We start from the raw sequence: 12,571 nt of genomic DNA on the forward strand, positions 1-12,571 counted from the left end.
AAATAAGCTAAAAGAATTAAGTATCTTTTTTTTAGAGAACATATAATTTGAAAACAAGAAGTCAATTTTAACCTTGATATAAGATTTTGATTTGGGCTACCATTGCATTTAATAGCTTATAAGGCTCGCAGGCATACAACAACTACAGTAGTGGTTGGAATACTAGTTTGCTATAACAACGGTTTTTATGATATGAAGTTTGTGAATGCTAACTTAGAAAAGGTATTCACTCCATAACAGCTGTTATACAAGTGTTCATTGTCTGTTCCCTAGTAGGACAGAGATAAGTCTTTGAATTTATAATGCTAAAATCAGGGTTTTGGTTCCCCTTGGTGGACACAGCAGATAGCCCTTTGTTGCTTTGCTATAACAAAACAAACACATTCTGTCTGATATGTTTAGAATATTATCTGCCATCCACTCACCATGTTGTCTGACTGAAATTATATATGAATGAAATCATTAGATCATTAATGCATGTAATAAACCTTTGAAGTCCATAGTACATGTAGTTTTTATAATAATTAATGCATTCAGAGGGAGATTTTAAGTTTCTAACTTGTTATATTATATTCATAAAGTTTATTTGCAATTTTTATTTATTTTGTTTCACACAACTATTTAAAAGTTATTATATTTTATCAGAATATCTCTCCTTTATGATTGAACCTTTTTTATATTTATTACTCATGTAAAATAATAACATTTGGTCAATCTAGAATCTCTTAAAGCTGAAAAAAAATTATATCTGAGACAGCTCATATCCTTATGTTTTCATTTTTAGGAGTCACAGGACGATGGAAAAATTCCACACGTATAAAAAATTTGCTAATATGTTCTTGGGCTATGTAGCAGTGGTAGTGGATTTATCAAGTGGAAGCTGACGTATGTTCTCCATAGAGAGCCATTGTGTGGGTTTTTTGTACATTAAAACACAGCTGGCTACAGTACAATGTTTTATCTCATTAGACAGGACTTATTGTACAAACAGTACTGGTATGTATTTTTTTTTCTGGTCACAATCAGCTATGTTTTTTGAGTGGTTGTGATGCATGCTTTGTTAAATAGTGGAGTTTAACTACATTGCTTTAGTGATTATGTTGTGAATTCCATTTCCTGAAGATAGATAATTATAACCTTCCTTATCTGGTAAAACATAACTGGAGTAATCATGTTGTATATTTTGTTTTTTAGTGAGGTATGAGTTTAATGCGTTATGTAATCATGGTATTTGATTTTTTGTCCTGTTGAGATGTGAATCTAGAGTTTTGGTATCATGGTATTAATACAATGAAACTACCGATAACTTGGCTATATAAATTTAGTGGACATTAATTCAAATACGTTTTCGAACAACACTTTTATTGAAATATCCAAATTCTGAGCAAACTAATTGACTCTATAAATTGATTTCTAATAAGTAAAAAGGGAAGGGAATGTTTATCTTGTGCATACCGAAATATTTTCCACTTTACTTCGGGGAAAAACTCTGTAGAAAGTATCATATTTATCTAGTACTAAACAGAACAAAATGTAAACAATTACTAACAAGCGTTATTAGAAATTTGAGAATTTCAAAAATAATCAAACTAAAAAAGAAATTGAAATAAAAAAACGTTGGTACCAACAACTATACTTTTAAGAATGATAAATTGCGTGATGTATATTTTAATTTAGTTGCTGCAATTATCGAGAATTTTACTCTACGTTGTTTTTGTTGGTTTTTTTTATCAGAAAACTTCAAAACGGACTATCTGTGTCTGCTCACCAAGAGCATTAATACCAGACTTTTAGAGATATTAGTGTTCGGTCGTAATTCTGGGCTCCACCAGATGTCCTTAATCTATGGGTGCCTTTGTATTTAAAATTCGAATATTTTAATATTTGTTTGGAAGCAGCTTAACACTCCTACGAAATGACGTTTCTAGTCCTGATTTCTCCAAGCCCGTTCCCCTGGCTATGATTTCGCTAGATAGTAGAGAGGGACAGTGGGAATCTCGTTAATCCATTCATTAATGGATTTAAATGGCAATTTCATTTAAATACAAAATTATTAGCCTAATATTAATAACCTTTCAAGTTGCTCTGGGGCCCATTAAGCCCCACTTTTCATAGGACTGTTAACATCGAGATGGCGCTGCGAAATTTATCAATATCGATTTGAACTAAAGCGCAAAAAGAATACAAACACGACAATAATGATGCTTCCTGGCATGGCCAAGCGCGTAAGGCGTGCGACTCGTAATCTGAGGGTCGCGGGTTCGTGCCCGCGTCGCGCTAAACATGCTCGCCCTCCCAGCCGTGGGGGCGTATAATGTGACGGTCAATCCCACTATTCGTTGGTAAAAGAGTAGCCCAAGAGTTGGCGGTGGGTGGTGATGACTAGCTACCTTCCCTCTAGTCTTACACTGCTAAATTAGGGACGGCTAGCACAGATAGCCCTCGAGTAGCTTTGTGCGAAATTCCAAAAAACAAACAAAAACAAGTTTCATAAAAAGTAAAATAAAATACATTTTTAACTCTATGTGGTGCGTAAATGAATCCAGTGTTTTTAATTAGAAAGTTTCTAGCTAGCATAAATGTAAACTTGTCAGATAATTTCTACTGTTTAAAATTTTGGCATGACGAAAGGGGTGTTTGAACATCAGATAAGATACATCAAAGTTCTACAGTTATCCAAGCAAAGAAAATTTGGCTAATGCCGGTTTGTTAAATAGGAAAAGAAAATAAGCAAATATAAATGTCCCGGCATAGCCAGGTGGTTAAGGCGCTCGGCTCGTAATCCGAGGTTCGCAAGTTCAAATCCCCGTCACACCGAACATACTCGCCCTTTTAGCCGTGGGAGCATTATAATGTGACGGTCAATCCCACTATTCGTTGGCAAAAGAATAGCTCAAGAGTTGGTGGTGGGTGGTGATGACTAGCTGCCTTCCCTCTAGTCTTACACTGCTAAATTAGGGACGGCTAGCACAGATAGCCCTCGAGTAGCTTTGTGCGAAATTACAAAACAAACAATTTTGTTGTTCATACATTTCACTTTATACTTTGAGTACACAGATTAACAAGAATATCAGGTTATACGTTTGTTGCTTAGCGACATGGCATAAAGTTGTTGTTGTATACCTATACCAAGTTAAGATTCATCCGTAACTGTGTCAACAACTGTAAAAACACATGACTCATAAACAGAGTCAATAGAGTACAACAATTTCGAAAATGTTTTGAGATGGCTGCAATGATAAAGAAGAAACCTGTATTATATGTATATATCTACACACAACGTCTATCAAGTATCCATTTAAACCGACTACAATGTCCTTCTAAAAATCGATACCATTAAATTGAAACGTTTCTTATAAGGTGGAAGATTATAGTGTAAAGTTTATAGCCTTAATACATTATATTTATAACAGTGTCTAAACTTCACGCAGAACACCAGCATAAAATGTATAGAAAGTAAGTAAATATATGTGACTGAAGGTATATTACATTCTTGTTATGTTCGTCTATTTGTGCTCTACCCACCACAGCTATCGATAGCCGGTTTCTAACATTGTAAGTCCCAGACACTCGGTATGAAATGTGATGACATTTCCCGTTATCACAATACTTACTTCAGGAAGATGAAAATTCTGGACGTTTTTGGCCCTCTTCTCTTTTACACTTTTACATTTTCTCTTATCGTCTCTATTAACAGACTGGTCTTCATCTTTTTGTGGTACAAGTGAATATTTAATTTTTTTTCTATCATCTTTATTTGTATGGTCTTCTGTGTTAGCTGATTTTACTGTTTTACATCTACAACAATTGCACTTCCAAATAATGACACTACAAAAGAAAAGCGCTAATAAATAACATGGATGATTTAATTTGACTCTTATTTGTACATCAGTGTTATGTCAATTAAAATGGAATATAATTATAATCTAGAAATAATAATATTTAACAACGACAGCCACAGGGACGTTCTCTCCCAGTGGAACGTCAGTAAGTATATGAACATATAACACTAAAATAGGCGGGTTCAGTTCCCCACGGCGGACATAGCAATTTGACCCCTGCTGCATCTCTTTAAAATAAAGTTAACAAATGTAAACAGGAATAAAACGTTATAGCTTAAGAGGGATAATTGAATAATTATTATACTCGCTGATAAATTTCAATTTTAAGACCATATTCAAATAAACTGAAAATCATTAATTAGTTAAAGAACTTTTTTGAATGAAAATGCCTTTTATATTTATCTCAAGTACTCGAATTGTAATAATTTAGGTTACCCATATTTTACACGTTTCAATATGAAGTATTTCTACTGACACGCACAGTACCTTATTGTATTTACATATAAAAAACAGGTTGAACAAGAACATACTTACAAGGAATGTTTTTCATCAGAAGAACTTGTAATATTGTAAAACGTGATCCACAATTTAAGCTTTAAGTGAATCTTCACACTTAAAATACACTTTATTGTAAACTAATGATGCTAATTTCCCCTTATATATTTCTTTTTAATGCAAGCGTTTGTAACCTTTTGATTATTTATCATTCGAATTAAAATAAAGTAACTAACATTTTTTTTATTTCTCAGCCCCTATAAATTCATTATTAAGTATATACACACATGGTTCAACTATTAATAACATAGAAATTATATTAAGATCTATTCAACAAAACATAAAAAAATACTGTTTTGTTCTTACCTTAAAAAAATTAACAAAAGTGGTATTCCTACTGCAGCAGTTACCAATGGAATCGTATGTTCTGACATGGATGGTGCTGAAATGGAAAAATACAAGTTAAAAAGAAAGTTAGTTAGTCAAGTGCAATTTGTTTTTGTTATATGATAGTATTGGAGGAGGCTACGTTTCATTTGGTATACTCACAGTGAAAATAACAAGATAACCACAGCGTTCTGAGTTACTGGAATCGAAGAAGTTCCACTCTTTATTCAAACACGTATAAGTTTAATGCACATGGATAAAACAGTACAGGTAAAGAAGTGTAAAGTATCACTTTAGATTTACTTTCTTCCTTGATAATCCAAGTAAAGATATTTACTTATCATATCTTATGACAACCAAATACACTGACTGTGTTTTCATATCAAATCAGGATGATCATTTGATGCATCACGTGACTGATCACCATTACAGCAGATATATATATTTGTAACAAGACAAAAGGCAAAAGTAACAAGTTCTCAGACTTCCAAGGATGTATGATTGTCGACACTGACTTACTAGCAATTTGTAAACTGAATACTGTTTATATGTTTCACTATTCAAAGAAATCTGTAATTAGTGTCTAAATGAACTACAAACGAAAGAGAATATATTGGAAAACTATCGGTAACAATTCAAAGGGAAAGTACATGGACGGTCTTTTTGTTGTAAACTAATGTAAAACTCTGCTCTAGTCAACCAGTTTTTATAAAATAGTCAAGGTTTAAATAATACAACAATACTAGGAGGAGGAAAATACTTATGGCATACAATTACTGGTCCAAAAACTTACTTCAGACAACAGAAAAGCTCAAACTGTGAACAGTGAATTAGTGGGAATGATAGACGTGGTTTGGTGAATCGTGTTTTACCTGAGTTGCTATGAGTGGTGAAATGGTAAGATATTTATTATTTAGAATAGAAAATAATGTCCACAATGTACTGGAATATTATAAGAGATCGGGTCTTCACACATTACTACATCTTTTACCTTCATGAATAAGGGATTGAAGAAATTTAATGGGAAGAAAGAACAACACGCGTCAACACAAACATCGTCACAGTAATATTTTTCCATCACGACATTTTGTCAACAACCTTTCCACACATATTATTTCACGTTAAAGGTACGTTTTACGTAATCTTATATGTAGCATAACTTACTTTTCCTTGGAGAGGGAACGTATGTTTCTTCCTCCGTTCCTGGTTGACTTGGATCTAAGAAAAAAGCTTGAAATGTTTACAATGTTAACTTTGACAATTAAAAATAAAATAATGGATGAAGTATATAATAACTAATTTACTGCTTAGTTTGTTCGAAACAGTTTTTCCTTTTTCGATTTATTTAAAAATTAAAATTCACAAATACTGATCACACATATAAACGCTTTGAAGGAAAGCACAACTTACAACACAGGTTATGTCTCAGTGTGAGTCCTTCAGGACATTGGTAGTTTTCACTAGGTTGTACGCATGCTAAAATAAAGTATAAGATGGTTCGTAGTATTGTTGACATAAGAAATAATATTTTTGCACTGTTTATTTGTAATTTAGCACAACACTACATCATGGGCTATCTATGCTCTGCCCATCACGGATATCGAAACCCGGTTTCTAGCATTGGAAGCACGCAAACAGTTTGCTGGGCCACTTGGGGAATTTTTGACCTGATATGACACTTTAGGCTCATAACAAATTATTAACTACTTTTCTTCGTGAAAGCTCATACATTGGAAATTCTGTAAGGTATAAACGAAATCTAACAAATATAGTTGATGGCTTATCTTGCTCTTTATCTATTGTATCGTAAGTCACAGGAGGTTTCAAATCAATGTATTTTCATAATTAATAATAAATAAGGATTTACAATGCTAAAGTTAAGGGTTCGATTTCCCCTCGGTTGGTACAACGGATATCCCTTTGTAGCGTTCCTATATGAAAAACGCAAATTTTGGTAATTAAAGGCCCGGCATGGCCAGATGTGTTAAGGCATTCGACGTGTAATCTGAGGGTCGCAGGTTCGAATCCCCATCACACCAAACATGTTCGCCCTTTCAGCCGTGGGGGCATTATAACGTGACGGTCAATCCCACTATTCGTTGGTAAAAGAGTAGCCCAAGAGTTGGCGGTGGGTGGTGATGACTAGCTGCCTTCCCTCTAGTCTTACACCCAGATCAGAATTAAAGATATGCTCAGTAACAGATATAGTTAATCAAATAAGCTCTTCAAACTTTCTTATTTCAAATGATAAGAATGTATTGTTTCATCGCTTGGATCTGAAAAGTGGCTGAACAATGTCTCTGAATACCAGAACTTACTGTGTGTTTGTAACAAAAGAAACATTTTTCTGCCATAACACTGTAGCATTTTGTAATTTCAATATTTTCACAGACGATTAAAGAAATCATTCAACACTTTTGATTTTTTAAAATTATTTGTTTTATATTATGACTTGTAAAGAAAACAACAAAACCTTTCTAATTTCTAACATAAGGTTATCTCGTTTTCTGACTTCACGGAATGTCTAATTTCATTAATTGTGTTATGCTATTGATTAAATTTATTCATATCTATGTATGTATTTAGTTATTGCATATGATAAAATAGGCCCGGCATGGCCAAGCGCGTAAGGCGTGCGACTCGTAAGCCCGCGTCGCGCTAAAACATGCTCGCCGTCCCAGCCGTGGGAGCGTTATAATGTGACGGTCAATCCCACTATTCGTTGGTAAAAGAGTAGCCCAAGAGTTGGCGGTGGGTGGTGATGACTAGCTGCCTTCCCTCTAGTCTTACACTGCTAAATTAGGGACGGCTAGCACAAATAGCCCTCGAGTAGCTTTGTGCGAAATTCCAAAACAAACAAACAATATGATAATAATAAATAAAAAATTATTTCGTAATGATAAATTTATATCTGCAGACAAGTTTGATTTTCAACATTTTAACACTTCAGGCTTAACGCGGAAACAATGGCGGTGAGCTGTATGTTGGTAGTTGGAAAGGTGATTTCATGGATTTTGGAAAATTTATGTACAATCATTAAATATAAATCGAACATATAACACTTTACGTAAATTGTAGTAAAAATGGATGGAATCCGATTCATAATTTAAAGTTTTTTTTAACTTCTAAACACTACCAAAATCGATTCTTATAAGCATTTACCTTCCAAGAAATGAGTGATGAAAATTGGTTTGTGTGCTTTTATCTCCCAGTTTTTTGAGTATTCAATAACACACTTATACACACCGGTATCAGAAAAATCAAATTTATAAATCATTAAATCACCCGTGGCTTTGTTCACTCGAATTTTATCATCGTCTGTTGCTATTCCACCGTAGGGGCCAAACCAATAATACTGGAAAACATCAATGGTATAAGTTTTGATCCCATAGCTATCAGGGACACACGGAATCACCTGTGGGGCGCCAAGTATAATACTTTGAGGTTTAACCTTTATGTGTCCAGGCATTGCTATTATTACAGCATATAATGCTATAAAAAGCAATGTTTTAAAAAAGAACTTCACCATCTCTATATCTTAAAGTTTGCTCGCAGTAGTAACTTGAACGTTTTCCAAAATGTCTCCTAATTATCTGTGTTGCTAAGATACTGTTTCATTGTTAATATTATAAATATTGTTGCTTACAATATTTACGTAAGAACTACAAAGAATATATCATAAAAGTTACGGAGTTACGGATTAAACGCTAAAAGCTGACAAAGTACAGAAACTAAAACGTGTGAAATTTATGATGATGCTACAGAAACCACAACTCCATTTTTACACAGCTTTGAGTTGAATTTAAAATAAATAAATTCAAAAACGTGTGAAAAAAACGTCCAGTGTTTACGTTATTTTTATCACAAAATAAGATATTGTTGTTTCACATCATGCTTAGAGGCAACGAAGAAACACCACAACAATATATCATAAAAGTTACGGAGTTCCGGAATAAATACTAAAAGCTGATAAAAGTTACGGAGTTACGGATTAAACGCTAAAAGCTGACAAAGTACAGAAACTAAAAGGTGTGAAATTTATGATGAGGCTACAGAAACCACAGTTCCATTTTAAAGAGCTTTGATTTGAATTTAAAATATACAAATTGAAATATGTGTGAAAAACATCTAATGTTTACGTTATTTTATTACAAAATAAGACATTGTTGTTTCACAATAATACTTGCTAAATAATCACAATTATTGTTGTGAAAATAGTTCAAACAACTCGCCTGGCAGGTAAATTACATATACGGAATTTAAAAGTTTCTATTCTTCCCTTAAGTTTCCCAATTTGAGTTAAAATATTAAAAAATAAAAGCATCATAAACAAACTGTTTACATACTGATTGGAACAGAATTACAAGAAAAAGAAATTTATTTATTTTCTCCCATGAAATTACAAAACAAACAAACAGATACCTAGGGGGCTGAATATAAAAAATCGTGGAGTTAATTACATCACAGGCCTAATATCAATGTGTTCTCACAAGTATAATTAATTGTGATCACACTCTATCAGTTTAGAAAACGTCTTCACCGTAAGATTCGTTGCTGTGACAAGCTGCTTATATAAATATTGTGCTTGGTCGTCGGCAATGGATAGGACAAAGTATAGTTGATATAATAATGTACATGTTTGTTTTTTAAAAATTCGTGAGTGCTTACGAAGCACATGAGGTTGATGTAGCACAGAGTGCCGGTTTTGTAACTGTGGCTGGAGGTGCAAGCAACCCTGTTAATGGAATTATCTGCAATTATTCAATGAGAGACTGGTCGTTCTGTGAGTCAGTCACTTTCTCTTGAAGTTATTCACCTCATGAACAATCTGAACCTGTTCATTTCGAGAAAGATTTTTATAGCCTTTTTCCACCACAGGATTTTCTCATGTTTCCCTGTACACCTCCTGCAGAGTCAGCTCGGTCTAATATTGCGTATTTAGGTATGATTTCTCAGGTATGTGATGTTTTATCCCTTTTATGATTTCCTACAATCCTCATCCTTTTTGTTGTATGATAGTTCTCAGTTCTTCTTTACCATATTTAGTTTTCCCACTTTCTTTGGATATTAGGGTTCATACAAAGCATTTTACTTCATAATTGGTTGAGAGTTCCAGCATGTCTTGCTTCCTATGTGCTGTGGACAGTTTGTTTGACGAACCAACAAGTAGCCTATCCGTTGTAAGACTCACAGGTGTTGGAATCTATTTTGCCAACTTGGGAGTACCCCCTGACTTCCAGTGCTTTTAACCCATGCCTCTGTATTATCCTTACTTTTGTGGTATTTATCTACCATACATTTACTTTCAGGTACTCTGTACGAAAGTCCTGAGGTATTTGAGGAACAGCCTCTCCTTTGTTACTTCTAAGATAACTCATTTTTCATTCTCTACTCTCACCTTGCATACATAATTTTTCTGTTGTTGAAACATACTGGGTCAAAATGCAGCCTTCTGTCAGATTTATTTGCTGCCCACTTAGGAAATCATGTGTAGCTCTGTTTCTTAGTATATTTTCAAACGTATTCCAGACTCTGGAATTGCATGCTGGGAACACCTGCATCAACACTCTACCCTTTCATTTTTGGTAGCACATTTGCCACAGTTGGAATCGAGACAAGCCCCTGTTCCTGTTTCCCATCCTAGTGCTCCCCAGCTTTTACCTGTTCCTCTTTCCAGGTGTTTTTTTCAGTGTAGATCATCATAATATCAACAGTACCAGTTGATAACTGGATGGGAGCTCAGTTGTGTGACTTTCTTCCCCTTGGCTGTGTTTCACCACAGATTGGTGGATTATTTGGACATGTCCTATGCTTCCTTTACCTTCCTCTTTTTATCACAGATATCCATTTCTTTCCTTCCTCAGGATCCCATTAACAGCCAGCTTCTGTTGGAGGTAGTTCAAGACCTTCTGTCCAACAGAACATTGAATCTGGAAATCATCTCTTTCACAGTTTCTATTCCAGCTGTTTGTTGTTGTCATTAAAACTGAAGACTGGCTATCTGTCATATTCTTTCAATCAGTTTCTCAGTCTCCTTTTTTTGTTTTATAATATAGAGTAAAAGCAAAAAACATAAGTTTTTGCACATTGTAGTGAATATGTTTGACTTCCTCCTTCAATTATACTTTATCTGTATTGTGGAGGCAGGGCTGAATTATTTATTAGGCACAGTGCCTAGGGCCTATGAAAACTATAGGTCCATGAAAATTTTCCTTAAAAGTTAATTTTGGTTTAACTTATATGGCTGGTAGGGCCTACAAACAGTAGGTGCCTACGTCCTACAATCGTCTTGATACAGCATGGTGGAAGAACTTGGGATTGTTATGGTTCTTTCCCATCAACTGTCTTTTGTGTAGCTTATTCTGAAGATGTTATTTGTCTTAGGTTGGTTCTGGTCATTTTCTCTCTCATACACGTTTTTTCAATCCAGGTCATCAGGTTTTCTAAGTTGATATACCATTTTGAATTCTTAACATACGCTTTCTTCAGGAGTCAGGGTTTGATATCCCTTCTGGTCTCATTAATTTTAGGTGAAGATGGTATGATCCTCATTCTACACCTACCCTCTATCTGTGTCAGTTTCCAGCAGCACAGATTTTGGATGTAGTTGTCAAGTACAGTCCATCATGCCCTAGCCACTTTGTGTCTCGGGACACTTCCATTTTTCCCCAATACTAATTAGATTTACTTCTCAGTTTTTGTCTACCAGAATATACAACACATTTCCCAGATTGGTGAAGAGTATGGCTGGTTTAGAAGTAGTATAGTCTCCCACATCATATCTACATATCTAATTCTTTAGACTCAAGGTGTGTCCTTTGTACTCTTTCAGAGGGTGCTTCTTTTCTTCCCTTGCACCAATTCAGTGTGTGATTCTATCTGATTATATAAGCACAGCTAATGTACCATATTAGAAGTTAGTTTTTATATACATAAAATGTACTTCCTCTCCACTCAAAATGAGTGATTCAATTCTCCACTAAAACTCAAAACAGTAATTTGATAGAACTGAATAGAGGAAGTTGCACGTATAATGAGTGTATAGCACTTTCCTTTGTGGAGGATTATCCATGATAATTTGCATGAGAGACATTAAAATGAGTCATTTCCAAAGGAAGGGAGGAAAAAGGCTTGTGGCATGTTTTACTTTTTTTTTTCCACATAGAGGGCAGCACTAAATGAGACTAGTTATATGAAATACATTTTCAGTATAGGAAACATAACTTTCACTGTTACCCTGCTTAACATCTTATTTTGTTGAAAATCACCTATATTTTCATGAAAATTGGGATCATCTAGAAATTTTTCCTCTCTCTAGTATGTTTTCTTGGCCTCCAAATTAACAAGGCACCTTATATCCAATTTTATATTGTAAGCCTCGATATGGATATGTCATCCAGTTGTAAAAGAGACCCAAGGGATCTCTCAGCCCTAACTTGTTAATTTGGAGGCCAAAAAAACATCCTGGACAGAGGGAAAAATGTCTAGAAGATCCCAAAAGATTAAAAGAGTCAGTGAGTTTAGTACAAAGGTAGATAAAAAAAGATTGAAGTAGGCGATGCAACTTTGAACATTTTACAGTTTTAAGTCAGCTTTATCATACTAATAAGATATAGTGTATAATGTAAGACAGTAGTGAAAAGGAAAGGATGGTTTTCTGTGGACAAATATTTAGTCCCATCTCTTTAAGTAAGGTGTACTTTTTCTGAATTCAGCTTGACAGTGAGGATGAATCACATATATTAACCTGGTTTTGCTTGTGTTATTCAGTTGTTATAGTAGTGAGGTACAATTGATGCATAATGTAAATACTGTGGTTCCTGGGACACAAACAGCACAGTATAAAG

The 12,571-nt window shown here is 34.4% G+C and overlaps 1 protein-coding gene and 1 long non-coding RNA gene across 23 annotated transcripts in view; one reads left to right on the plus strand and one right to left on the minus strand.

The window, feature by feature from the left end:
* Nucleotides 1-3,560: 3,560 nt before the first annotated feature.
* On the minus strand, nt 3,561-5,148 carry LOC143243359 (uncharacterized). Of its 2 annotated transcripts, none has more exons than XR_013024334.1 (3): nt 4,887-5,148; nt 4,704-4,779; nt 3,561-3,828 (listed from the first exon to the last, which is right to left on the minus strand). It is a non-coding gene; the product is annotated as an uncharacterized LOC143243359 (long non-coding RNA). The 2 variants fall into 2 exon arrangements; XR_013024335.1 differs by lacking the exon at nt 3,561-3,828 and adding an exon at nt 3,927-4,069.
* Nucleotides 5,149-9,146: 3,998 nt separating this feature from the next.
* LOC143242618 (uncharacterized) overlaps nt 9,147-12,571 on the plus strand; it is a 31,832-nt gene continuing 28,407 nt past the window's right edge. For 16 of the 21 annotated variants that reach the window (XR_013023003.1, XR_013023002.1, XR_013023005.1 and 13 more), the window contains exon 1: nt 9,160-9,680. Coding sequence is in view for 10 of the 21 variants with exons in the window: in XM_076486093.1 (XP_076342208.1) it covers nt 9,612-9,680 (69 nt within the window). In the remaining 11 variants the exon portion in view is untranslated. Of the gene's footprint in view, nt 9,681-12,571 lie in introns of all 21 variants that reach the window. The other 5 variants (XR_013023010.1, XR_013023009.1, XM_076486088.1 and 2 more) reach the window with 4 other exon arrangements.

Source organism: Tachypleus tridentatus, unplaced genomic scaffold (genome assembly GCF_004210375.1).
Source record: "Tachypleus tridentatus isolate NWPU-2018 unplaced genomic scaffold, ASM421037v1 Hic_cluster_2, whole genome shotgun sequence".
In the NCBI taxonomy this organism is placed as follows: domain Eukaryota; kingdom Metazoa; phylum Arthropoda; class Merostomata; order Xiphosura; family Limulidae; genus Tachypleus; species Tachypleus tridentatus.